At 35.8% G+C, this 27,902-nt stretch overlaps 1 protein-coding gene across 1 annotated transcript in view; it reads right to left on the bottom strand.

Moving 5' to 3' along the window:
- NCKAP1 (NCK associated protein 1) overlaps window positions 1-27,902 on the bottom strand; it is a 106,942-nt gene that overhangs the window by 35,800 nt on the left and 43,240 nt on the right. The window contains exons 9-17 of the mRNA XM_061135270.1: window positions 24,687-24,843; window positions 22,053-22,109; window positions 17,473-17,569; window positions 17,004-17,110; window positions 16,139-16,271; window positions 13,699-13,780; window positions 12,030-12,088; window positions 5,293-5,438; window positions 3,413-3,545 (exon numbers count right to left, since the gene is read on the bottom strand). Of these exons, the coding sequence (XP_060991253.1) occupies window positions 3,413-3,545; window positions 5,293-5,438; window positions 12,030-12,088; window positions 13,699-13,780; window positions 16,139-16,271; window positions 17,004-17,110; window positions 17,473-17,569; window positions 22,053-22,109; window positions 24,687-24,843 (971 nt within the window). The remainder of the gene's footprint in view (window positions 1-3,412; window positions 3,546-5,292; window positions 5,439-12,029; window positions 12,089-13,698; window positions 13,781-16,138; window positions 16,272-17,003; window positions 17,111-17,472; window positions 17,570-22,052; window positions 22,110-24,686; window positions 24,844-27,902) is intronic.

The raw sequence follows: 27,902 nt of genomic DNA, 5'->3' as shown, positions 1-27,902 counted from the left end.
TAAAAAAAACATGTAGACATTACAAACATTATTTCTATGTTGAAATAAATGTAAGATAATATAGAAGAATATAAAAATACTTAAACATGTAAAGCAACTGTTCTTAGATGTACCATATTACCTTGTAACATATTTGATTTAAATGCCCTTTAAAACCTGAACAGGCAGCAAAACCAAAAGGGATCTACAGACCAGATACAATTAAATAATGGTTCACTTTACTTAAAAAAAAAATTTCAAATTATAGACATTTGGATTTTGTTTAACCAAATTCTGACTCCTGAAAGAAAATACATCCCTTGCCATCCCTTCTTCCTGAAAAAAAAGGACTTGAACCAGCATTGCTTCAAATTTACTAAACTAACTTATTTAAAATACAGATCTGACTTCACTACTTCTCTTCAATGGCTCAAAAATGCTGAGACTGGAAAACAAAACAACTAGAGTATAACTCTGGCTCCGTGCTGAGAACAGGATAATGGAGGAGGCAGAGACCACCTGGGAGACAGTAACAGTCATCCAGGCAGAAGATGCTGGGGCTTATTCACAGGTGAGAAGAGGCAGGAGTCTGAACACTTAGGTAACAGGAGAGCCAAAAGCAGAAAAGGCTTCAGGTTGGGGTAGATGGGGAAAAATCAATGATTCTATGCTGGACATGTTACACTTCAGATGGCTAAAAATACCTAGGGTGCAGTAGGATATAGAGAAAATCTAACTTGAAGGGAAAGATCTGGGCTGCAGATATAGACTGGGGAGCCATTAGCATAAACAAGATTTTTAAATAATGAGACTGAAAAAGATAAATGGCCTACTATACTGGATGGTATAGCTGCAGCAACTCAATACTTAGGTTCCCATTAGTACTGGCTACCATTATCTAGGAATCCTGCTGACCCAAGATGGTGTGAATTTCAAATCTAATTCAAAAGGTACTATCTTTATGCAAATTTACTGTAAGTACTCCGTCTTAAAATAAGGGCTGCATCAAAAAGTTATTTTACAGGCCTTTTCTATAATCGTTTTGATCTAAATGAGAAGAAAGGCTAAAATTAAAACTATAAATTAAGACTGCACTGAGAACTATTAACTCTACACACCAGCTTACTGTATTCTCACCCAAAGGTGAATTCCCTCAGTGTTCCAAGAGTGCCCCATGTATATTTCTACCACAACACAGGTCATCAAATCATGGATTTGTCTAGGGTAAAGACTGTGTCTTTGCAGCCTTTCAGTTACAGGTTTAAGAAAACTGGCTGGAATGTAACAGGCTTTAACAAATTAGCCAAATGAAAAACAGAATAGTACCAGTCATGTCCAACTTGGTGACCTCAAGGACTGTAGCCTGCCAGGCTCCTCTGTCCATGGGATTCTCCAGGAAAGAATACTGGAGTGGGTTGCCATTCCCTCCTCCAGGCGATCTTCCCGACCCAGGGATTGAACCCATGTCTTCTGCTTGGCAGGTGAATTCTTTACCACTGAGTCACCTGAGAAGTGTATATATACGTGTGTATGCATGCACACAAAATTGTCCAGTTTTGTCCAACTCTTTGCGACCCTACGGACTGTAACCCACCATGCTCTGCTGTCCATGGGATTCTCCAGGCAAGAACATTGGAGTGGGTTGCCATGCCCTTCTCCAGAGGATGTTCCCAATCCAGGGATCAAACACTAGTCTTTTACATCTCCTACACTGGCAGGTGGGTTCTTTACCACTAGCACCACATTGGAAGCGTGTGTGTGTGTGTGTGTGTGTGTGTGCGCGTGTGTTTGTGTGTGTGTGTGTCTCCTTCCTCATAGCACAATGGGTAAAGAATCTGCCTGCAATGCAGGAGACCTGGGTTGGATCCCCCGGTCAGGAAGATCCCCTGGAGAAGGAAATGGCAACCCACTCCAGTATTCTTGCCTGGAGAATCCCATGGACAGAGGAGCATGGCAGGCTACACAGTCCATGGGGTTGCAAGAGTCGGACATGACTTAGCAAATAAACCACCACCATACATATACATATATATATATTTTTTTTTCTTTCTCCCTTAAAAGACAAAGGAAAAAAGGAAAGGGGGGAAAAAAAAAACAGGATGCAGATTTGTTGAGGATTTTCAATGCCTGAGAAGTTTCTACCTTCTCCATATGCAATGGAGAACTCTAACGGTATTTTAAGAAAGAAAGACGCACTCTAGTGGCACTGTGTTTGTCTTTAAAGCAAAAATATTGAAGAAAGAAAAATTATTTAGGAGTAGGTAGATATGAAAACCTTTGAAAAGCTGAACTACAATAGTGCCAACAGCAACGGAAAGTAAAGGATGGATTCAAGAAATTATATTACACAAATAAAATTAAGAGGACATGATGAGTAATTAATGTGAAGGATGACAGTGAGAAAAAAACTGACATCTTACATCACACATTACATGACAGTACATCCTAGGTATCACGATTAGGAGGAAAAATCTTTCATTCTAAAAAATCCATAGTGCTATTAAAATTGGTGGTGCCATATAATCACACAGGTATTAATTAATCCTAAAAGCACTCCCTAATAAATTTCCTGGAGGATTACTGGAAAACAACGTGCAACAGAGAGCACCTAACGCTTAAAGATAACTATGCTACTGCTCTTCTTACGCGTCTTCTCTACAAGTTCTGTAGTTCTAAGCGAAAGGATTCAACACGAAGCTATGTTTTAAAATACTATCTAATTTTAATATATACTTACCATACGCACCAAGTTATTCTTCTTGGACGATTAGAAGAAATACTGAAAGTACGCTTTTGACAGATACTTGGTATGTGTAAAACTGCAGAGTACTTTAATTACTCAGTAACTCTGTGTGCCAGTATGCGAGTTCTTACAAACACTGGCAAATCTCAATTTTGCTTACTGTATCTATTAACAAGTCAGTGAAATTCTTCTTTGAAAGGCTTATATTTAGTCAGTAATGTCTCCATTCAGCTTGCAAGTATTTTCAATGAGCGTTTCAGAGGAAAACTAAGCATATAAATATCACTCATTATATATAACTTTACCATAAATATTAATGCCTGACTCACTATTTTAACAAAGGCTAATTCCAAGTGGTTTTATGCCTGGGAAATCCCATGGACAGAGAAGCCTTACGGGCCACAGTCAATGGGGTATCAAAAGAATCAGACACAACTGAGTGACTAAACAAGTGATTTTATGATGTGTTCTTAGAAACATGCATCTGCATTTATCCAATCATTTAAATAAATATTACATCATATGCCTAATCAAGCATTCTTCTGACTGCACAGAGATACATTAGGTGGGCAGGTAGGTTAGGTAATTATGACTTTGTGAGTCTTTATCTGTGTGAACATTTGGTCAGCTATATGCTTGGAGTAGCTTATTCTGCATACTATATTAATCACAATACTACTCTGAAATTACCTCTTCTGGACACAGTTCATGTGTGCAACTCATAAAATGAGTGCAAAGTAGTGGAAATGCAATTGAGTATCTTGACTGAGAGGGTAACTCCAAACATTGTTGAAACATCTTCTCAAAAGCACGACTATAAAAACTATAAGGAAACAAATTAAAAATCAGAATCACAATTTTTATAGTTAAAGTTAGTTTAATTTGATTCAAGTAAATGAAAATTACCAACTGTAGCATTTATTCTTATAGGAAAAGTTATTTTTCCAAAGAGTTCTCTTTCATACCAATAATCATTTCAGGGTTATAAAAATATTATTTATATAACATTAACAAATTTTAAAATAAAAGTTAAAGAGAAAATAAACCATATCTATGGCATTTGAATATATACCATTCAAACCTTACAGCATCAAAAGTCATCAAAGCTAAGACACTATCAATTGTAAGAAACACCATTATTTTATGTACCACTAAAAAAGAAAAATACTGTCAATTAAACAATAATACACCATCAACTTTAAAACAAACGGAAGTAGTGAACATGTCTTTATTTTGGATGTGACAAAGTAAGAATGTGGTTAAGAGAAAGTATGAATATAAATTAATTAAATGACTGAAATTTGTAAATTTTAAACATTATTCAAAGTACCTTATTTCCAGGAAAGAGAAGAGGAATTTATTTTCTTTTTGAAATTAATTTATTTGGCTGTACTGGTTCTTAGCTGCAGCACGCAGGATCTCTGGTCGTCACTGCCGTATGTGGGATCTAGTTCCCTGACCAGGAATAGAACCTGGGTCCCCTGCATTTGGAGTATGCAGTCCTAGCCAATGGACCACCAAAGAGTACCCAGAAGAGGAATTTCTAATTGCTGTATCCTTCTTTTACAATATAGAGCTCAAAAATAGCTAAACATAAAATGTTACATTTTCTTTTCAAGGTAGCCTCTGGGTCAGACAATAGGACAGGGTTCCAAATCTTTAAACTCTTATAAACTCGTTACATAATAACTGTATTTCCTCAGTTCCTTTAAGAGATCCCTTATGTCTTCCCTGCTGAGTAATCTGGATTTCTTCTGCAAAACTGCTAATTAAAGCCCCACTACAAACTGCAAAAATCAGGGTAGACTGGTTTTCTCCCCAAAACAAAATTAATCACAAGCTTTTCATAATGATCTCTACTCAATACAGAGAAACTACTATCATGATCCACACTGAGGCTATTTCAGCATTTTAGAATTGAAGGAACCTACCAGGCTATTCTCATCAGCTTCCCTAAAGGAAAAAAAGATCAAGAAGATCTTTTGATCAAGTGATCAAAAAGATCACTTACTCATTTAAATATTTATTAAGTACTTGCTCTGTTAAGACACTAAGGAAACATAAACTTGGCCTCCTTCAAGAACCACATAATGTGGGGAGCGAAGGGGGAGCTGCAAACTACTGAGAGTGACAGAAGAACTTCAAACAGAAGCAAAGAAGAGGGGAGCACAGTGAGAGAACATCATCACATTACCATAATGTTACTAGCTAACTTAATACCACAGAGTGAAACCAGGTGCTATTGAATTTCCAACATTTGCTCTATTTGACCCCAATCCAAAATTTTTTTTCCTTTAATGACACAATCTGAAGTGACTGTTCTTCACTTCTTCAAAGAAAGTGTAAAAAAACAAATTCACATCAGTAAGAGGTGCTCTTATAGAGAATTAAAAACAGACATAAAATCCCAACATAGTAAACTTCACTACTGGCAGGTTGTTCTCTATTCCCTTTTATTCTTAGAATCTCTAATTAAAACTGTCTTGTGTAACACAATGTAAAGTAATCAAGAAACATATCTTTGGATAATAAAAATTTCAAATTCTAATTTAAAGAAAATTACAACATACCAAAATATGGAGAGATCTGATGTTTCCACCAACATTTCCACCAAGGAATCTACCATTTTTGTGTGAAAAATTATTGTATTCATCATCTTTCCAAGTTCTCTGTGATCTGAAAGGCTAAGTGAAGCCTTAGAGACACTAGTATATGCCTGAAAAAGTAAAGAAAGAAACAAAAGTAGTTTAGGCGATGACTTCCGGTATAGACCAAGTCTATAGAAAAAAAAGAAAAAATACCCACTATTGAAAAATACTTAAAGTTTATTAAGAACATCATCTTTTAAAAATTGTCTCCAGTGACTCAAACTTAAAATTCCTATCAAGAATTTAAGTAAACTGAAATACTATCCAGAAAACAGAATCTAATACATAGGTCATTCAGCTTGAACTCCTAAAGTAAGTGAAGCTACATATCAAAGATATAAAACAATGAATTGTCATATGGTGTCTGTACCAAAAGAAGTTTTCAACTTAGTTCAAGAGAAAACACATATTCAAAACAGTGAGATGAAACTTAAGTACTGCACATGTTGACTCAGGGAGGCTTTTGATTCTACTGAACCACTAAAAACTGGAGAGCATATCACACTACACTAATGGATGAATTCTAGAGAAGCATTCTGAAGGTGGTAAAATTAGTGTTAAGTTGATAAAAAAAGGTGACAGGTCTTAACCAAAACCATCAGGACAGGTTGTGAGGGTAAGAAATTCCACTAAAGAGGTACCAACTCACTGAAAGCAAAACCTGCCCTTGGGTGGTGGACATTTCACAAACAAGGAGAACAACAAGACGGATGCCTACAGAATAAACACCATATATCATGCTGAAGAATTTAAACTTTTTGATAAATCACCGAAGATTCTGCGTGATGGATAATTACTGCTTAGAAAGATTGTTCTAGCTTAGGTGGAAACACAGAGGAGTGGAACGGGAACAGGAGGCAGAGATTCTTAGGAGGCAGTGGTGGTAACAATCCAGACAGGATTATGAGATGGTCTAGGGTGGTTAAGGTTCAAAAGTGTTTAATCAGGGAATGACTAGATGTGGTAGGCAACAGAAGAATTGTGGTTGATGGCCACGGTCCTGGCTTTTGGAAGACATTCCTTCATGAATTTCACGTGTGCGTACACAACTTGCTGGCTATGCCAAGAAAGCACAGCCCAGGGCACTCACTATCTCAGCCATTTCCCCAGGCCTCACAGCTACCAAACTTGAGAAATAAAGTAATGTGTCCCTCCAGAACAAAGAGCAAACATGCTTACTGTTGATGCTAAAACAGAGGGTTCCTCAAGCTCAGTCCTCCTTAGCTTAAGACATGCTCAATGCATACACAGCATCCATCCGGGTCTCTCTGCACTACCCCCAAAAGACACAAAAGCAAGGGAAAAATAATGTATATATCTGGATGCTCAGAGCACTTCCTGTGCAGTGAATTAAGTTCTCTGTCTCTAATCTAGGAGCCCCATGTCCTCTCCTAGTATCCATGAAACAGTAAGAGACTAAATAATTATTGTCTTTTAAGTAAGAGAAAGATCAAATTTCAGTCTCTCCAGTGGGAAAAGGTCACTACATAGATGAAGTTACCATTCACTAAGGTAGGCACATCACAAAGCAGAGTTCTATAATTTGGTGCTTGTGTCTTCTACCAGAAAAAGGCAGAGAATGTAGAATATGATGGCAATACACTAGTGGCAAGATGTATTCTGGACATTCATCACAAACTAAGTCTAACTGAAGTATAATTTACCTTTCATCAGTTTTAAAGTACAAAGAGAAACCAGTAGTGGTCATGAGTTCAATAAAGACTTCCACTAACTGAGAATAATTTTTAAAATTCTGAATTAAAGTATCACTGTGAAAATAAATTCAGATGAAATGGACAGTGACAAAATGAGACAATTTAATTTAAAACTCTTGACAACAGTGGAGGAAGAAACATACTTCATTAAAAAAAAAAAAAAACTGGTTTAAATAAAAGTCTAAAACATGAACTACCCAAGTAAATTAGAAGGCAGAAGAGAATGAGTGACTGAAGATGCTTAAGGGACTAATGGAACAAACAGCAGAATGAGATCCTAATTTAGGAAAAGAAAAAATGGCAGAGAATACGTGTAGAGAGGGAGAACTCTTCTTTTAAGACTACGAAGACCCCAGTGAGGGTAGCAAAGCATACTATCACATTCCCTTAAAGGCGTATTCTTCTAGCCCTGCCCTACTCAAGAAGTGATATATACAGAGCTCTACATCTCTCTCTGACCATATACTTACACCTAGTAATTCTTATCCTTCTACCAGATCACTGATCAAATTCAGGTCATTCATATCTTTTGTGAAGGTATTTTTCTTCCTATAGTAATATCTTACATTAAGAAGGCTCTTTTCTTGCCCTTTCCTGTGTAAGCGATTCTCCTACTCCAACTTGACCCATCTTTCAGTGTGTGGATAACAAGCTGTTTTCTCTATAAAGCCATTACTAGTAATTCCACTTGAAAAAAACTTTCTCCTTCCTAAGAAAACTATAATTAATTGATAAACACACTCTGTCAGTGTACTGATAATCATACTGTCATTTTAACTTAAGCTTTTAAACTATTTAAATTTTCCTCTCTTTTATGCCTTGTCTCCAAAGCCAGATGTACAAAATATCCAAATGAGGATTGTACTCAACTGTATAAGTTGTCAGTATTTTATCTCCCACATCCTGTAGCCTAGTCTGTGATCTTGAAAGCCTCACAGTTGACTTGCTCTTAGTCATCTATGCAAACATCCTAGGTTCTGGACATTGCCTTCTACGTTGCATTTTTGTCCTCTTGTCCTAGGTAAGGCTTAGTTTTATGTCCCATTACTTTCATCCTGGGTGTGTTTTGACCTATTATCACTATAAAATAAGAGTCTAATACACTACAGAAAGGAGCTGAGTGACTGTCCTAATCATGGTTAAGAGCAACGTTACGGGTTGAACTGTCTCTCCCAAAAAGGTATGTTGAAAGTACAATCCTTAATACTTCAGAATATAACTTTATTTGGAAATAGGGTCTTTATAGACATAAGTTAAAATTAGATCATTAAAATGGACTCTAATCCAGTATGACCAGTGTCTTTATAAAGAGAAGAAATTTGGACAAAGAGATAAACAAAGAAGGAAGATGATGTGAAGAGAGATAGCGATGTCATTAGTGTTCTAAGGGAAAATAAAACATTCTCACACAGGGATATATCAACTCTATACCCCTAATGCTCACTCTAAAGCTTCATACATTGCTGTATGACTGCAATAGACAAAGGTGAAATTCTCAAGTGAGTTTTTCAAATGAGTAAGTTGAATAATTCTGGAAGTATTCAAATAAGGGTTAATTTGAAAGGCATCTAAATCTGTAAAATTCTCTGAACATAAATGTTGGCTTAGGAAAACTCCCATAAACTGAGAGTAAGAGATTGAAAACAGTTCAAACTTTGTGATTATGACTTTCAAATTTCTTAATGTGTATATATCCTTTGGCACAGTAATTCTATTTTCAGTCATTTAATAAGCATGACTTACACACTGTTTCATAAGGTTTTTTAGCAGAAGAAAATGTTAACTTCTAAACTTTATTTTTAACTGGAAGAAAATAACGTATAATATATACTATTAAATATTTGGAGGTGGTAGTATCTCAAGTATTCTTCCCTGATCTCCCACTAATCAGTTCTGCGATTTCAGGGAAGTTACTTAAAACATTACTAATTATCAACTCACATCTGTCCCAATGGCTATTATAAAAAAGGTAATATATAAAGAGAGTTTGTGAGGATGTGGAGAAAAGGAAATCTTGTTTATCAATGGTGGGAACGGAAATGGGTGCAGCCACTATGGAAAACAGCACAGAGGTTCCTCAAAAACTATAAACAGAACTACCATATGCTCCAGCAATTCCACATCTGGTATTTATCTGAAGAAAATGAAAACACTAATGCAAAAAGATATCTATATCCCTTTGTTCACTGCAGCATTATTTACAATAGTTACAACATGGAAATAACCCAAGTGTCTACTGACGGATGAATGGACAAAAAAATTGTGGGATACACACACACACACACACACACACACACACACACACACACCTAGGAATATTATTCAGCCATGAAAAGAGAAAGGAAATCCTGCTATTTGTGACAATATAGATGGGCCTTGAAGGTACTGTGCTAAATGAAAGAAGTCAGAGAAAGGCAAATATCATATGATCTCTCACTTACATGTGGTATATAAAATGACAAAAACAAACCAAAATGAACAAAAGAAAAAACCAAACTCACAGATACAGACAACAGATTAGTGTTGCCTAGAGGCAGAGAGGGAGTCAGGGGTAGGTGAAATGGGTACAGCAGTCATAAGATACAAACTTCCAGTTACAAAATAAACAAACATGTATCCTGAAGAGCAAAGTCAAGTGGGCCTTAGGAAGCATTACTATGAATAAAGCTAGTGGACCTGATGGAATTCCAGCTGAGCTATTTCAAATCCTAAAAGATGATGCTATTAAAGTGCTATACTCAACATGCCAGCAAATTTGGAAAACTCAGCAGTGGCCACTGAACTGAAAAAGGTCAGTTTTCATTTCAATCCCAAAGAAAGGCAATTCCAAAGACTGTTCAAACTACTGCACAATTGTACTCATCTCACACACTAGCAAAGTCATGCACAAAATCCTCCAAGCTAGGCTTCAACAGTACTTGAATCGATGTACAAATTGGATTTAGAAAAGGTGGAGGAGCCAGAGATCAAAGTGCCAACATCTGTTAGATCACAGAAAAAGCAAGAGAATTCCAGAAAAACATCTACTTCTGCTTTATTGACTATGCCAAAGCCTTTGACTGTGTGGATCACAACAAACTGTGGAAAATTCTTCAAGAGATTGGAATACCAGACCACCTGACCTGCCTCCTGAGAAACCTGTATGTAGGTCAAGAAGCAACAGAACCAGACATGGAACAACAGATGGGTTTCAAACTGGGAAAGGAGTACGTCAAGGCTGTACATTGTCACCCTGCTTATTTAGCTTATATGCAGAGTACATCATGTGAAATGCTAGGCTGGATGAAGCACAAGCTAGAATCAAGATTGTGGAGAGAAATATCAATAACCTCAGATATGCATATGACACCACCCTTATGGCAAAAAGCGAAGATGAGCTAAAGAGCTTCTTCATGAACGTGAATGAGCAGAGTGAAAAAGCTGGCTTAAAACTCAACATTCAATAAACTAAGATCATGGCATCTGGTCCCATCACTTCATGGCAAATAGATAGGGAAAAAATGGAAGCAGTGAGAGACTTTATTTGCTTGGGCTCTAAAATCACTGCGGATGGTGACTGAAGCCATGAAATTAAAAGATGCTTCCTCCTTGGAAGAAAAGCTAGACAGCCTATTAAAAAGAAGAGACATTACTTTGTTGACAAAAATCCATCTAGTCAAAGCTATGGTTTTTCCAGTAGTCATGTACAGATGTGATGAGTTGGACCATAAAGAAGGCTGAGCACTGAAGAATTGATGCTTTCAATATGTGCTATTGGAGAAGGTTCTTGAGAGTCCCTTGGACTGCAAGGAGATCGAACCCAGTCAATGCTAAAGGAAATCAACCCTGCATATTCATTCGAAGGACTTATGCTGAAATTTTAGTACTTTGGCCACCTTATGCAAAGAGCTGACACACTGGAAAAGATCCTGATTCTGGGAAAGACTGAAGGCAGGAGGAAAGGGGACGACAGGATGAGATGGTTGGATGGCATCACCGATTCAATGGAGATGAGTTTGAGCAAGCTCTAGGAGATGGTGAAGGACAGGGAAGCCCAGCTTGCTGCAACAGCAAAGTGTTGGACACAACTGAGCAACTGAACAACATGGGCTTCCCTGTTACTCAGACAGTGAAGACACTACCTGCAATGCAGGAGACTGGGGTTCAATTCTTGGGTCAGGAAAACCCCTCGGAAAAGACAATGGCTATCCATTCCAATATTCTTGCCTGGAAAATCCCATGGACAGAGGAGCTAGTCAGACTGCAGTCCATGGGGCTGCAAAGAGTTGGGCACGACTGAGTGACTAACACTTTCACTGTCTTTCATGCAATATATAAGATGGTGACTATAATTAATAAGACTGTATTAATATCTGAAAGTTGCTAAGCAAGTAAATCTTAAAAATTCTCATCACAAGAAAAAATAAATTTGTAACTACATATGGTGATGAATATTTACTAGATTTACTGTTGATCATTTCAAAATACACACATACACTGAAATCACTGCTGCATACCTGAATCTAACATAATGTGAAGTTCAGTTCAGTTCAGTCACTCAGTTGTGTCCAACTCTTTGCGACCCCATGAATCGCAGCACGCCAGGCCTCCCTGTCCATCACCAACTCCTGGAGTTTACTCAACTCATGTCCATCGAGTCGGTGATACCATCCACCCATTTCATCCTCTGTCGTCCCCTTCTCCTCCTGACCCCAATCCCTCCCAGCATCAGGGCTTTTCCAATGAGTCAACTCTTTGCATGAGGTGGCCATGCTGCATGTCAATTATATCTCCATTAAAAAAAGTTTTTTCCATGAGGTAAAGACTATGTTAGTTATAACAATACAAAAGAAGTTTTTTCAATAGGTATACAAGGAATATTTTTTCATATTAAGTTATGCTCTCATGTTAACTAAGGTATTCAATAACAAACAGAATGACAATGAAAAGTAATGTTATTCTTACCTGTAATCGAAACCAATCTAATCTCATTCCTCTGAAATCAAATACTTCCCCATCTTCAACTATAGGAACAGAAAAAAGATTACAAAGCAAATCAATATTTTCCAATAACCTATAATCACATTTTAAAATTTAAGGGCTAGGACAACTCCACTTCTGGACATATATACAAAGGAATAAACCCATGTTCTTGTGTACACCAATGTTTATAGCAGCATTATTCACAACAGCCAAAAGGTAGAAGTAACCAAAAAGTTCATCAACAGTGGATAAACAAAATGATATATACACACAATGGCATATTATTCAGCCTTAAAAGGGGAGCAAATATTGTAACATGGATGTCATGTCATGGATGACATGTTGAGGGAATGCTAAGTGAAATAAGGCAGTGATAGAAAGACAAATACTATAGAGTTCACTTATGTGAAGTATCTAGAATAGTTTAACTCATAGAAACAAAGTAGAATAGTGGTTCCAGGGTCTGGGTAGAAAGGAAAATGGGGAGTTGTTACATTATAGCTACAGTTTCAATTTCACAGGATGAAAAGTTCTGAATATTTATTGCACAACTATGTCAATATACTTAACTCTACTGAACTGCACACTTAAAAATGGTAATGTGGCAAATTCTATCTTACCACAATTTTAAAACGATAGCTAAGAGTGAAATAATTCTCATCTCCCATAAAGGTGATGACGAGGCAGCTCTGCTAAGAGAAGTATGAAGTACAGACGTCTCTCTATACACTGATTCTCAGTTTGCTTACGTATCAACTCAAAGTACCTAAAATAGAGCATGAGGAGTCCTGTGAACAGAAACTTTGGAAAGCATGCTGACGTTCCACAAAGTAACTTTGTTTTAACCAAATATCATCAGGCAAGTTTACAGCAGATGCATTACATAAGTATGTTTAACTTATCAATTTATAAGTTTATCAAGTTATCAATTTATCAATATTAAGATTGATAAAACTAAAATTTATTACTCAGAAATTTTCAAGGTTTCTGATACTTTTTATTTGAAGAATATAATACTAAAATATCAATCTACTGGAATGGAGGAGTATTCAACTAATAGGCAGTCTATTATATGACATCAACTTTTGAGACTGATAGATCTGAACTTAAGTTCCTATTCTAGAACTTAGTATCTGTTAAAAAGTGTGGGCAAACCATGTTGAATAACTGAAAGGTTAACCCTTAAGCCTCAAGTTTCCAAATGTGTTAAATAAAAGTAATTAACAGCTTTTTAACATTGATGAAGACTGAATAAGATAATATATATAAAGTGCTTGCCCAAATTAATCATTTCATTAATGGTATCCATTACTGTCATAGGTAATGCCTGGACCATAATATAAAGTTTGTTATGATATAGGGTGCTCATTTTTCTTTTTTATAATTACAAAATACCTTTTTGCCTCAAAAATACCATTGTGCCTCCAGCTGAATATGAAGAAATGTCAAGCTAAACGTCTTATAATTTTTATAAATATCACCACACATCCATCTTTGAAACCTCTGCTTCACAGCAAACAAAAGAGAACAGATTAAATATGCTCCAAAGTAAGATAAGTAACTCTGTAAAAACTGTTAAGTCTTCTCCTCAATAACAGAATTTGAAAACCTAATGGCAAGAAAATACATTTCAATTTAAAAGACTTATTACCTTGTTTTACACTTAGAGAAGTCATAGTGTTAACAAAAGAGGACATGATGATCGATTCATCTTCAGGGCAAACAGAAAGATTCTGGGGGAAAAAAAAGTGATAAAAATAATGATAAAAACATCTAGCTGGGAAAAAATTCACAGGTCCATCAACTAGTAGGTGAATAAACTGAAATATCCATAGCTGGAATATTTTTAAGCAATAAATAAAAATGGAATGTTTATACACACAGTAACACGGATGAACTCAAAAACATGCTAACTGAAAGAAATGACAAACAAAAAGTTATATGATGATGGTTTCATTCACATGAAGAAAAATTTTTTTTAAGGCAAAAGTGACGACAAAGCAGACAGGGGTTGCTGAGGATCTAGAGGGAGCCGACCACAGAGGGGCACAAGGGAGCTTTTAGATGCTGGGAGTGCTCTCTATCTTGGCTGGTGGTGCTTACATGAATGTACACAGCTGTCCAAATGAAACAGTACACTAAAAACAGTGACTTTTATCATGTATAAATTTTACCTCAACAAAATTAGCACCCAAAAATCCCTGTGAAAATGGCTTAAAAAGTGAACATTTAATAAACTGTATCTGAAGTAGATGCTAAATGATAAACCTTTTAAAAAAGCATATGCTTTTTAGCCCACAAAAACCATAATTTTCAAAACATTTAAGACCTGTACAACCATGTAAATATACACAGAATTCTATACTGTACAATTAAAAATAGTTAGAATGATAACTTTAATGTTACATACATTTTACCACAATTTTAAAATTTAAATTTAAAAGTTACCATTTTAACCAATATTACAATGAACGATTGTAACAAGTTATCTTAGTTCTAAATTTAAATCCTAGCAAATGGTTAAAAAACTATGCATGTAAATACTTTACTTGCGGGTGGTAAGCAGCTCAGACATTTAACACATTTAAATAGTGTTATTTGTACTCATGAACTGTATGATATTGATCAAGTTACATAAGGTCTTTTTTCTTCACTATACTTACCCTCAGAGCTGTTAATATACTATTGATAAATGTCAATTAATATTAGTATCAGTATTGCTGCTGCTACTATTACTGTATCAGAAAAATAAGAAATTAATTTTCTCATTATTGCTAAAATAAGACACAAAAAGACATGGAGTGGCTTAAAAATTTTAATACTTTAACATAATCTGTAAAATGTATTAATAAATATCCAGTTAGTCATAGCAAACTTCAAAATGCCACAAAGCAAGGAGTCTGATTTACTTTTTAGACTGTAATAGCAGTCTAAAGTCTTTGGTTTATCTGGTATGTAATAACTATTATAAAAAAAAACTGTATTGCTGTCCACCTGAAACTACCACATGTTAACTGGCTACACTACAATATCAAATAAAAAGTTTAAAAAAAATAACTACAACAAAGCAGTAACGCTTTGCCTTGGATAAAAGCAGCTTTTTTATTCCCTCTTTTAACAGACTTTCTAGAAGGGAAGCGTATGAACTCCATCTAGTGGATAAAAGAAGAAATAAACTAGGGTAGTAAACTGTAAGCTGTTTATAACTCAGGGTAAACAATTACATGAACAGCTTTTTTCTTATTTGCATTTTTAGGTAGGTTTGAAAGAAAATGAGGATTTCAAAGTATGGTTATTTCTGTGGAAAACCAATAGTTTTAGATTCACTTCAGTTCAGTCACTCAGTCGTGTCTGACTCTTCGCGACCCCATGGACTACAGCAAGCCAAGCCTCTCTGTCCATTACCAACTCCAGTTTACTCAAACTCATGTCCACTGAGTCAGTGATGCCATCCAACCATCTCATCCTCTGTCGTCCCCTTCTCCTCCTACCTTCAATCTTTCCCAGCATCAGGGTCTTTTCCAATGAGTCAGTTCTTCACATCAGGTGGCCAAAGTATTGGAGTTTCAGCTTCAGCATCAGTCCTTCCAATGAATATTCAGGACTGATGTGCTTTAAGATGGACTGGTTGGATCTCCTTGCTGTCCAAGGGCCTCTCAAGACTCTCTTGTTCTTTTGCTCTCTCTGCCTCTTCATGTGACCCCCAGTAATTTCTCATACACACTAAGCCAGGGTGATTTTCCTAAATATTATATCTGATTTATGACTAACCTCCTCTTTTGCAAGATCTTCTATAATGTGGTTACTGTACACCTCCAACCACCAAGATAAAGAATTATTCCCTGCACGTGTTCACTTTAAGCTTTATACACGCTTAAGCATAATGCCCATCACTACTGGAATACAACTAAATGTTTTCTTTGCTCTAGATAATGATCCCCTTGACAAAATATGACCATGACTTATTTACATTTGTAACTTCACCATGAGACAAAAGATTACTTTTGTAAATGTTTACTGAGCAAACAAATCAATTACTGGAACGGAGAGAAATAAGAAACAAACAGGAGAATGGTATCAGAGTTTTTTACCTGCACAAGCTCATTGAGGACAACAGCATCAAAGCCAGAAAGGTACTGCACGTAATATCTCTGCATTACAGGTCCATATTTCCTTACATGTGCTCTAAGCTCTTCCATATAAAATATTAATTCAGCAATGTGCCTTTTTTTATTCAAGAAAAAACATTTCAAAAATTAAATTCACTTACTATCAAGGAAAATATGAAATGCCTTTGATATTGCTACATCAAGTTTTTTCCCTTAGAAAAAGCATTGTTAAATATTTAATGTCAACTACTTTCTTTTTTATATTATCTCATATACAGAAAGAAACCATGGAAAGCAAAAAAAGCAAAGAATAAAAAGTTGATCAAGGAAAACACAAAATAAAAATAAAATTAGGACATCTCATAAATACATCATTAAAAAGTCATAAATAAAAGAAGGTTAGAGTATTAGGAAAAAGTAAGATTTTTCTGTATGCTATTATTTCTCTGATTCATTTATCTAACTTCTGTTGAGGGACTGTGGACTAAAATAAGAGAAATATATTACAAATGACACAGCTGTAACTCCGTTAGGATTATTATTCAAATTTTTGTGTAATAAATAATTCTGAAACATGAATCCTCTAAGAAATACTATAGCACAAAAACATACCTCTGCAACAACCAAGAGTACTAGCGAGAAAACATTTAAGCCTTAATTCAAAGCTAAAGTTGACTTTGCATTTTAATTCATGTCACCTAAGAATATATTTTAAATATTCCCTGCATTAAGACAAATATGAAAAGCCTTAAAAAGTTTTTCAAAATAATTTTACTTTAGTCCCCAAATTCCATAGCCCATAAATCAAATATACAAAAAATATATTTTTTTAATGTTGCTAACTTACTTATCTATAAAGTCATCTGCACTCTTCTTTGGCATGTTATCTGCATGACGAAGTAGCCAGATAATTTCATCACGGGCAAAGGATAATGCCATAAAAACAAAAAGTGCCTGATAGATAGTAAAAAATAACACTGTTTACTCTCATGCAAAAATTAAAAACAAACCTATCCAAAATCTTTCTCAAAGTGAAAAGTCCCAGGCAAAACTGGTACTATAAACTCTTAAAGACAGAAGTAAGAGAACAGGGAACTTCAAAGCACATATCAAAAAAGCATGCACATAAGTAAGATGTGAGGGAAAATGCAGGAAGGTCTGATTTACAAGAACCAAGTTAGCAAATCCACTCTCAGCTAAATATAAAATCTCTTACATAGTTCCTGACTCAAATTTTAGTAAAATTTCAGAGAGAAGAAAAAAAAATTTTTAATTTTAATGTGGCATGTTTGAATCAAGAATTAAATCAAGTTTACCTTAGGACCTAGCAAGCCAGGCTGATCAGAGAGGACAGTAGCCAATTCTTTCAGTGCAGACCTTAAAAACTTCCGTCTTTCTCTGTGCATTGACCCACTATAGGACAAGACAACCATCATTAGAGTTTATGTTTCTACTAAACTTATTACTGGCAATTAATTAACATCACTTCAGAGTCAACTTCCAAAGTTTTCTTAGGAAACAGAAACCCTTAAAAATATCTTCTACGTGTTTGTCATTAAATGACTCTTCAATCTCGTCTTTATCCTTGCCTCTTGTGCTGTGTGGTAACTTTTTTCACTTCTTTCTACCTATCAAGATGCTACTCAAACTTCAAGACCAACTCTTCAAAAAGTATTTCCCAAAATAGAGATGTCTAATCCTGAAGAATTTCTGCTAGTTAAGTACCATATGGCCTAGTACTCTATAAAATGGACTGTGAAATCCTTAAAAGTAAGCACTTTTTAATTGTATACATTTTTTGTCACTCCCATGTAGAATCAATAAATATAACTTAATAAATATCTGATTATCTATATCCTCATTTATTAAGTATATTGCTATTAAATATATCATTATTTAGTCACTAGGTCATGTCTGACTCCTTTTGCAATCCTATGGACTTAAAACTGACTAAATCAAAGCTATATTCATTAAGGTACTGGGATGAAATCTATTTGGTGCTACTGTTCGAAAACAGAAAGATGAGGAAAGGATAATCATAAATATTCATGTACTGGGTATCTTAAAAATAAAATACAAATTAGAAAAAATTTACTCTCACAAATTAACAAAACATCAAAGAATATTCTAAATACTCCAACTCCTCATACTGTTCAAAATATAAATCATTCCAAAAAAGTTTTAAACTTTAGATAGTTGCAAAAAAATGCCACTCCACAGATGGGAAAAAAAATGGAAACAGTGACACACTTTATTTTCTTGGGCTCCAAAATCACTGCAGTTGGTGAATGAAGCCATGAAATTAAAAGATGCTTGCTCCTCCGAAGAAAAGCTAAGACCAACCTAGACAGTATATTATAAAAGCACAGACATCACTTCGCCAACAAATGTCTGTATAGTCAAACCTATGGTTTTTTCAGTAGTCACGTGCAGATATGAGAGCTGGACCATAAAGAAGGCAAAGCGCCAAAGAATCGATGCTACTGTGGTGCTGGAGAAGACTCTTGAGAACCCCTTGGACTACACGGAGATCCAACCAGTCCATCCTAAAGGAAATCAACCCTGAATATTCATTGGAAGGACTGATGCTGAAGCTCCTATAGTACTTTGGCCACTTATCTAAGAGCCGACTCACTGGAAAAGACCCTGATGTTGGCAAAAATTGAGGGCAGGAGCAGAAGGGGGTGACAGAGGATGAGATGGTTGGAAGGCATCATCAACTCAATGGACATGGGTCTGAGCAGACTCCAGGAGCTGGTGAAGCACAGGGAAGCTTGCCTGTGCTGCAGTCCACGGGGTCACAGAGAGTTGGACACGACTGAGAGACTCAACACCACATCTATTACATGCCAAAATCCCAAGGGGAAGATACTTGCAACACGAGAAATCTAACTCTGACACCACAGATTAATTTTGAAGACACACTAAAATCCAACCTTTACCTATGTGACCTTAGGTTCTACCTCTCTTGAGCTCCAGACTCTCATCAAGGAACAGGGGTGATGACACCTGTCTCAAGATCTATCTTCCATGATATCTAACATACAGTACGTTTACAATGTTAGTGTAATTCTAACTGCCGGGAGCCAGCACACGAGATCCCACCCATGACAAGGTCATGAGAAGACCTGACAAGCAAGGCAGATCAGGACCTCAGGGATTTCGAAAAGCTGCCCCAGCGCTCACCTTAAAGATGATCTCTGTCTTTCTGATGCTTGCTATATTAGACTACTCCCTAATTTCTGTGACACGGGTAGAAGGCCTTCCTCGATCTCTTTCCAAACAGAATCAACTTAGAACTTTAATCAATATGTCCCCTGGACAGTGGTATCCTGTAAGATTATCCAGGATGAAAGGAGTGTTTCAATTTAGACCCCTTTGCTGGCATTCTAGCCTGGTTGGCAAATGCGTACTAATGCACTGACTGCTCACAACACCTTAATCATAAACAGCATAAAGAACCTGATCACACAAAAGGCCCTAATAGAAACAGAGCCCTTCAGGGGTGAGGAAGCCCTATTAGAGAACATAAAAATATTATTCTAAAAGCAGTTATAGTTAAAGATTTAGAAAAATAAGAGTTTAGAATTGTTAATTTTAACCAGGAATGCTAAACAGGGGCTGCCTCACCGGAGCTGCAGAGTCTTTGTGTGGTAAACCTTTTAGATAAATTTAACTGATAATTTCTGCAAAAGGACTGACCTTTGTGTTCAACAAAGAATAGATTACAGAAAACAGCTTTGCATTTACAAAAAATGTCAATAGGCCCGGCCCCAAGGCCAGAAGATAATATACAAGATTCTCACAAAGAAGTATGCAGAAAACACCCTGGTTTCGTGAAGGACGAGCTGATGTAATATTAAACTATCTTCCCCTTAAAAATGTACTAACTTAGAATATAAAAGCTATGGTAAAAAATAAAGATTTGCCAGACTCTGCTGCACACCCCCAGTCTGGTCTCTCTCTCTGTCTCTCTCTCGCCAACGCCGTTCATCCTGAGGGTACCCCTGGATCCTGCTGAGGCTGGACCCCGGCATCTAACGACAGGCTCTCTGCTTACTGACAATAATAAACTCATCTGGTGTAATGTCTAAAAACAAAGTGGGTAAATGTTTTGATTATTTTACTATACAGGGTTGCTACAAGGAGTATTACTATCAAGAGAAGATATAAACACTATGTCTGGCACATGTTAATGAATGATAAGATTACTAGTGCTTACTACTTATAACTCTTTTATATAATGCAGGGAAAAAAGACTTTTATAAAAGATAGCTGTGACACCATATATCTGCCAAGGTTTTAACATATGAATAAGCAGGCCCGGAATGGAATTCTAACACACTCCAAAGCATGTTATTTGTACTAGAGACTGGTTTTATAATAATATAAGCACTTTAGAGTGAAAAATAAAATGCACGAGGAAATAATATACTATAGTTAGCAATAAATAAAGATGATTTAAATTCCTAATATCTATGTTATAGTCTAAGCCTAAATTCTAAAACTTCTTGTAGTTTTATATTTTCACCTATGACTGTGGTGTTATCTTTTCTCTGTCTTGTAGATATACTGATGGATCAGATAGTGTTATCTCTACTGTACCTAGACTTACTAAAGATATTCTATACAAGTATACCATATAACAATTTAATGAATTACCAAATTATTTCATGAGAAAATTGAAAAGTTGTTCAAACATTTTAAATACACTAATATCTAATTTAAGTAATCTATATTTTCTAATAAAATATATTTACTAATATTTGGGAAAGGTACGGGATTAACATACTTTGAAAAAGTAAATACCATTGGGGGAAATGCACATGAAGTAGTACAAAAATCATCATAACTTGCCAAGTATTGGTACCAGAGCATAGGAGCAATAAGAGAAATCAATGACACCAAAATGAATTCCTCTGTATGGTATTCCTTAAGAGCATTTAACACTTAAAAAATATTAAAAATCTGTCCATACTAATACCAAGATGACTAGATACAGAGTTATAAACATGTTTCTCATTGATTGGAAGTCCCCTACTTCTACTGCCACATCTTACACACCATTAAAGTGCACTCACTTCAACAAAACAATGCTTTAAGACAGGATTACAGCATACTAACACATATATATGGAATTTAGAAAGATGGTAACGATAACCCTATATGCAAAACAGAAAAAGAGACACAGAAATACAGAACAGACTTTTGAACTCTGTGGGAGAATGTGAGGGTGGGATATTTCAAAAGAACAGCATGTATACTATCTATGGTGAAACAGATCACCAGCCCAGGTGGGATGCATGAGACAAGTGCTCGGGCCTGGTGCACTGGGAAGACCCAGAGGAATCGGGTGGAGAGGGAGGTGGGAGCGGGGATCGGGATGGGGAATACGTGTAAATCCATGGCTGATTCATATCAATGTATGACAAAACCCAAATGTTGTGTAACCCTCATTAGACTCACCTCATTTTATCTATATTTTGGTTTCACAGTGTATGACATGTAGGAGGAGTTCTATATATTTTTGTTGTATAAATGAACAAATGAATGAAAAAGAGAACTACTGCAGATAATTAAGCCTACCTAGAATATCCAAATTTTCCTATTCAACAAAGGGCTGTCTGTTCTCAGAGTGGCTATAAGATGCATGAGAAGAAAAAAAGCACCATTTGATTTGCCTTCTCTACCTCAAACGTTTGTTGTCATTTTCCATTTAGATATCAAGTTTTAAAAAATTTGTCAAGTTGTTTAGGACAAATGCTGTCCAAGACAGTACGTTTTCCCTCATATAATTGTGTGGGTATCCCTGTCCCTGTCAGTTAAACTTGTATCTTTTGAAAAAAAAAAAGGAATTCTTGATTAAAAGTTTCACAGATAAGTTAGAACCACTTACGCATGTGACACAGCTGCCTCTTTGCATTCTCTTATGTCATTAATACGCTTATTATAGCTATGAGCCAAAAAAAAAAAAATAGAAGAATGTTAATCTTAATTTGGTCAATAACAGTAAAAACAAGTTAGTCAAATACTAGTCAATTAAAAATGTCTTATTATCAATAAGAAAAACTGGCTCTCAAACTGGAAATACATGGAAGAAGTCTACCCACATCATTTTGAGCACCTTAAGTACCCCATCAGCTCTTCCTAAAACAATAATCTCGTATTACATTAAAATTCAGTAATAAAATTAAATTTACAAAGCAGACTTTTATTTTCTTAAATCTCCAATAGGGACACTAAATTATACTTCTAAAATAATTAACAGTGATTTCCAAAAACTGCAAGTCCTGACAAAGCTATTACTTTTGGCTTTTTATGCTACCTCATAAGCATAAAAAAATTTCTCAAGGCACATATACTAGGAACAGAAATTCTGTGGTGGAGAAAATGAGCAGGAAAGCATTTGATTACTTTAACATTTTAAGGGATAGACCTATGGGTGATTTTTACTCACCACTGTTTTAAGAAAGCACATTTTTTTTTAAATTAAAAAACATTTAAAATAGAAGACACTGAATACCAGCATCAGACAGTCTAAAGGTGCCATCTATAAAATAAACTCTAATAAGGATATGCTAACTTCCTGGCTACTAAATACATAAAAACTCAAAATTCCTAAAATGTTAAAGAAAAATTATCTTCCTAACCACTTATACCAAGAACTTCAATTTCTAAATTAAGTATGCTAAGATTTGTGTATTCTTCAAGCAAATGTCATAATTCTGTAACCACTGACCTGTATAAATGATGAGTTTTCATACTTATGGTCTGACTTGTTAATTACTATAATTCACTTTTTAAGTTGGATCAATCACTCATGATTTAGTAAAAAATTAAAACTTAAATACAGAAATTCTTAAATGGTAAATTTAACACAGAAAAAGCATAATAAAGGAATTTCAAGAGGTCCAGTGGTGAGTACTCAGTACTTTCACTGTGGTGGATCTTGGTTCAATCCCTGGTCTAGGAACTAAGATCCCACAAGTCATGTGGAGTGTCCAGAAAAAAAAAAAATGGCATAATGAAAAGACAATTGGTTTCATGAAGCCATTAAATTTATCTGTACCATATTTACCTTACGCTCACTCAATATACAGAAACTCTCTGGTTCTAAGTGTTTACATATATTTAAATATAATTCCCCAGAGAGGATGTCAATATGCTAAGGCATAAGTTTCAGGATTTTTTATCTGAATCACTTTGAAAATGACAAAGCTTACAACAACATAAGATATTTCCAGGTACTCCACCATCTAAAATAAAAAGTGAACTAAGAGTTGAAAAATACAGAGGGTGCTGTTTCTCACACTATGGTTGAGAGACTACCTGCATGAGAAGGCCAGAATCACTTATGGTGACAGAAATGAAAAGAGAGACCACCTGTGAAGGCTAGGGGAATGGACCAGGGGTAGCAGTACTGACCAGAAAGGCACAAGAGAATTTTCTGTATCTTGATCTAAGTGGTCACCAGGGGTATTCGTACACAAAATTGTTGAGTTGTTCACTTAACATTTATGCATTTTTCTGTCTGTAAATTTACCTCAATAAACTACTTTGGGGAGGTGGTGGGAGAAAAGGGCAGATTTCTTTACCTCTCTAAGATATAGATACAGGGGATTTAGGAGGTTAGGGGTGATGCCCAGGAACCTGGATTTTAATTCACATCCCAGGGTACTTCATATGCACACTACAATCTGAGATGGTATACTGGCTTAAACTGTCAGTACTAGATATATCTTTACATTTTAATAACTAACAGATTTTTAAAATCTGAATTTCATTTAGGACATTACTGAATCGGATATGAAATAAATATAGCTCAAGTTCACATCCATGAACCTGACAAATCCAACCCAATTATTCAATATTTTTAGCTCCAACAGACCCCAAGAAATTTTAGATACTCCTAATTTCAAAAGATTTTATAAAGGCTACCAAGTGTGAGTTGAACTTGTTTTTATATACTGGCTACAGAACCGAAAGTGGAAAAAAAAGCAAGCATTAAAAATTCCAAGGGACCAAATTTAAGAATTATTTGTGTTACAAGGAATGAGTATAAATGAGTCACTTGGAATACTTCCTCAATATAAGGAAACATGATTTCCTTTTTGCAGTGGTCTGACTTCTGCAATGGCTATAAATAATTAATGAAGTAGTTTTTGACTGATTCATATACTTTTTTAAACACACTGTATTCTAAAATACATTTCTAAAAACTTCATAACTCCTAAAATGTACATTGTGCTTTCACAGTAATATTTGTCTAAAACCATATAATGATACCCAAAAGAGGTATCTTCTTTCTTCCAGAATACAAATTTTGAAACAGCAGGAACACTAGATATTTCAGTCTGTGAAGTAACCTGTAAAAAATATCAGGATCACTGTTAAAAACAACTTGGTGTGACTGATAAGCTGGTACAGATTGTATCTTCTTGCATAATGTGAGCCTTCTCTATCTCAGAACTTCAATAGATACTCCACTCACTACTTTTCTCCAAAGACAAAATAATTGAAAATGACATACCCTCGAATGTTTACAAATAAGTCTTCTGCAGCTTTATGAATGTGGAAAACTTCATCCCGAAAGAGAGAGAGGCAAGAGCTACTTTGAAGAGCTAGTTTCCAAAGGTTCAGTGCTGTTGCATCAGTATTTAGGATCCCATGGCACAAAATGAAGCCAACTTGAAACAAAAGAAAAAGAAATAGAAAATAAAAGTTTTCCTAAGTTAGGTTATTTGAGTTGCAGGGTAGCTTTTTAAAAATAAAGAAACATAAACACAATCACTTAAACTGAGGCTTTTAAGTGACAAGTAATACATATACATATAAGATGGCAACAATATTTCTCTTTTTCAAAAATAATTTTCTGTACTTTGCAAAACCAGTGCTTTGAACTTACACTGATGGAAAAAAAGGTCACTTCTGGGTTGTGAAGGAACTGACTTTAACAAATGAGTAAAAGATATTTTAAACCAGAGATCAGAAGCTACCAATTTACATATATACAATTATCTTACAGTTGTTACAGTAACTGAAAAAGAAAGCTACTTTTAAGTCATTACAGGAAATGAAATAGCATGTCACAGTTTCATAGCAAATTATAGTTTGTACTAATTTAGTTCTTTCACATATATTATCTCATAAGATTATCGTACAGAGTGGAAAGACCAGTGGTATCCTTCTTTTACAAGCAAAGAAATAAGGGTCAATGACTTGCCTAAAGTCACACTAATAAAGTATTAGAACCAGACTTTTCCTCAAGTAGTTACCCTTTTAAAGGCCAATATTCTTTCAGTATGTTACACAGTTCTCTATTCTATAAATTCAAGTATCTTACCTTTTGTCATCTAATTTAGAAATTCTTCAAAAATGTGTAATCCTGTATGTTTACTGAGGTCTTCCCTGACCCTCTATTCTAGGCCATAAAACCTCATCTTTCCTTCCTAGAAAGTGAAAGTGAAAGTCGCTCAGTCCTGTCCAACTCTTTGCGACCCCATGGACTGTCCATGGAATTCTCCAGGCCAGAATACCGGAGTGGGTAGCCTTTCCTTTCTCCAGGGGATCTTCCCAACCCAGGGAGCAAACCCAGGTCTCCTGCATTGCAGGTGGATTCTTTACCAGCTGAGCCACAAGAGAAGCCCAAGAACACTGGAGTGAGTAACCTATCCCTTCTCCAGGGTATCTTCCTGACCCAGGAATTGAACTGGGGTCTCCTGCATTGCAGGCAGATTCTTTACCAACTGAGCTATGAGGGAAGCCATAAAACCTCATCTTTCATTCCTAGAACATGTACTCAATGCATATTATAAACTAGGTATCATACTGGGCCAGTTAAAAACCAATTCTATTTTCTGTGAGATCTCCCTCTGATTTTCAACAGTCATTTCAATCTTTAAACTCCTCAATCACTAACATTTAACTTGCCTTGTATCTTTTATTCTTAATTAAACATTCCTTTTAAACGGCCACTACAGAGGCAAACTAACTCTTTAGGTAGGCAAATATTGTAGAATCATACATACAGATGTACATTTATTAATAACTTCCTTAAAAATTCCTGAAATACATTAAAATGTTTTTTACACATTTAGGGTTCCTAAATGCAAGTCTAATTATCTGATCTGGTACATAACCAAAGAAACAAAACACCTTTATGGAAATTTTTACAATCCCTAAGAGAAGTTTTGTGAAAATTTTTGCCTCATGCACTGATATTTGATACTCTAATCCCTTTACTAAAATGAGATTTCACTTAGTGTCTTGTACCTCAATGTACACTTAGACTCATAACACTGCTGTTGATAATAAAAGTTTCTCTGAGAATATTATCAGTATCATTATGGGTCACTGTAAACTTTACTTATGTAAGACATAGGTTATATTATAAAGTATATCCATTTACTATCAGGTCAATAAAAGGTAAATTAATTTAAAATAGCCCAAGATTAGGAAGACAGTCTATTAACTAAATCACACATTAACCTCCTTTCCCCACTAGGTTCTCAGCAAAAAGACAGGAAAAAAAAATTTTTTTCAGTCATGAAAATGTAGGAAAATAAGATAGAAAATCAATACTAAACAAGAAAGCTGGAGAAAATCTTTGTACTATCAATTTAAAAAGAGATCTTTCATGAGGAGTCATCTGGGTATAGTCAATAGAATAAGAACAAATCCTAAAAAGAGTACCAGGATAAGTTGCTGTATAAATTACTGTGTTAGTCACTCAGTCTTGTCTGACTCTTTACGATCCCATGGACTCCAGCCCGCCAGATCCTCTGTCCATGGAATTCTCCAGGCAAGAATACTGGAGTGAGTAGCCATTCCCTTCTTCAGGGCATCTTCATGATCCAGGAATCGAACCCGGGTTTCCTGCATGGCAGGCAGATTCTTTACTGTCTGAGCCACCAGGTAAGCCCCAAGTTACTGTGAAATCACATTCAGAAGAGCTGGATCCTCAACATTCCAGACCCTCAACAACCCTCGCTTCAGTCGTGTTCAACTCTGCGACTCTGAGGACTGTAGCCCGTCAGGCTCCTCTGTCCAAGGGATTCTCCAGGCAAGAATACTGGAGTGGGTTGCCATGCTCTCCTTCAGGGGATTTTCCCAATCCAGGGATTAAACCCCAGTCTCTTATGTCTCCGGCATTAGCAGACGGGTTCTTTACCACCAGCACCACCAGGGAAGCCCCAACAACCCTTGGCCCCAGGCTAGAATCTAGACCAGTGATTCTTAAACTTCAGCTTCCTATCAGAATCACTGGGAAGGCTTATTAAATCACAGGTTGCTGGGATCCATTCAGAGTTTTTCATCAGAAGTCCTAGGGTGAAAATCAATATATGCATATCTAATAAGTTCCAAGATGATACTGCTACTCTTTCAACTAATCTACAGTAAAGCTCTAAAGAAAATAGGCTATCTTTTATAGAAAGTTCTAGCACAGGAATTGGTGTCAAAAAGAGAAAAATTTAAAAAAAAAAAGTGGGGGGAGAGAAGTGCAAAGTTTGATGTAACTCTATTAACCCTACTCAAGGTTCAAATAAATGAAAGCAGCAAAACTGAATTAACTTTCCTGACTTTTGGCAATTGTGGCTATCCCAAATTAGTTTGCCTTTTCCATGCCCAGGCATCCTCCATTAGGGTATTCTGCCTTCTGACTTAACCTCACTGCTCATTACACAAAGCCTTGCATTCATTACTCCCATTTAAGGTAAGGACTGGGCTTCCCTGGTGGCTCAGATGG

The sequence above is a fragment of the Dama dama genome, chromosome 33 (genome assembly GCF_033118175.1).
Source record: "Dama dama isolate Ldn47 chromosome 33, ASM3311817v1, whole genome shotgun sequence".
NCBI lineage: Eukaryota > Metazoa > Chordata > Mammalia > Artiodactyla > Cervidae > Dama > Dama dama.
The sequence above is the reverse complement of the archived record's forward strand: the minus strand, read 5'-3'. Positions and strand labels throughout refer to the sequence as shown.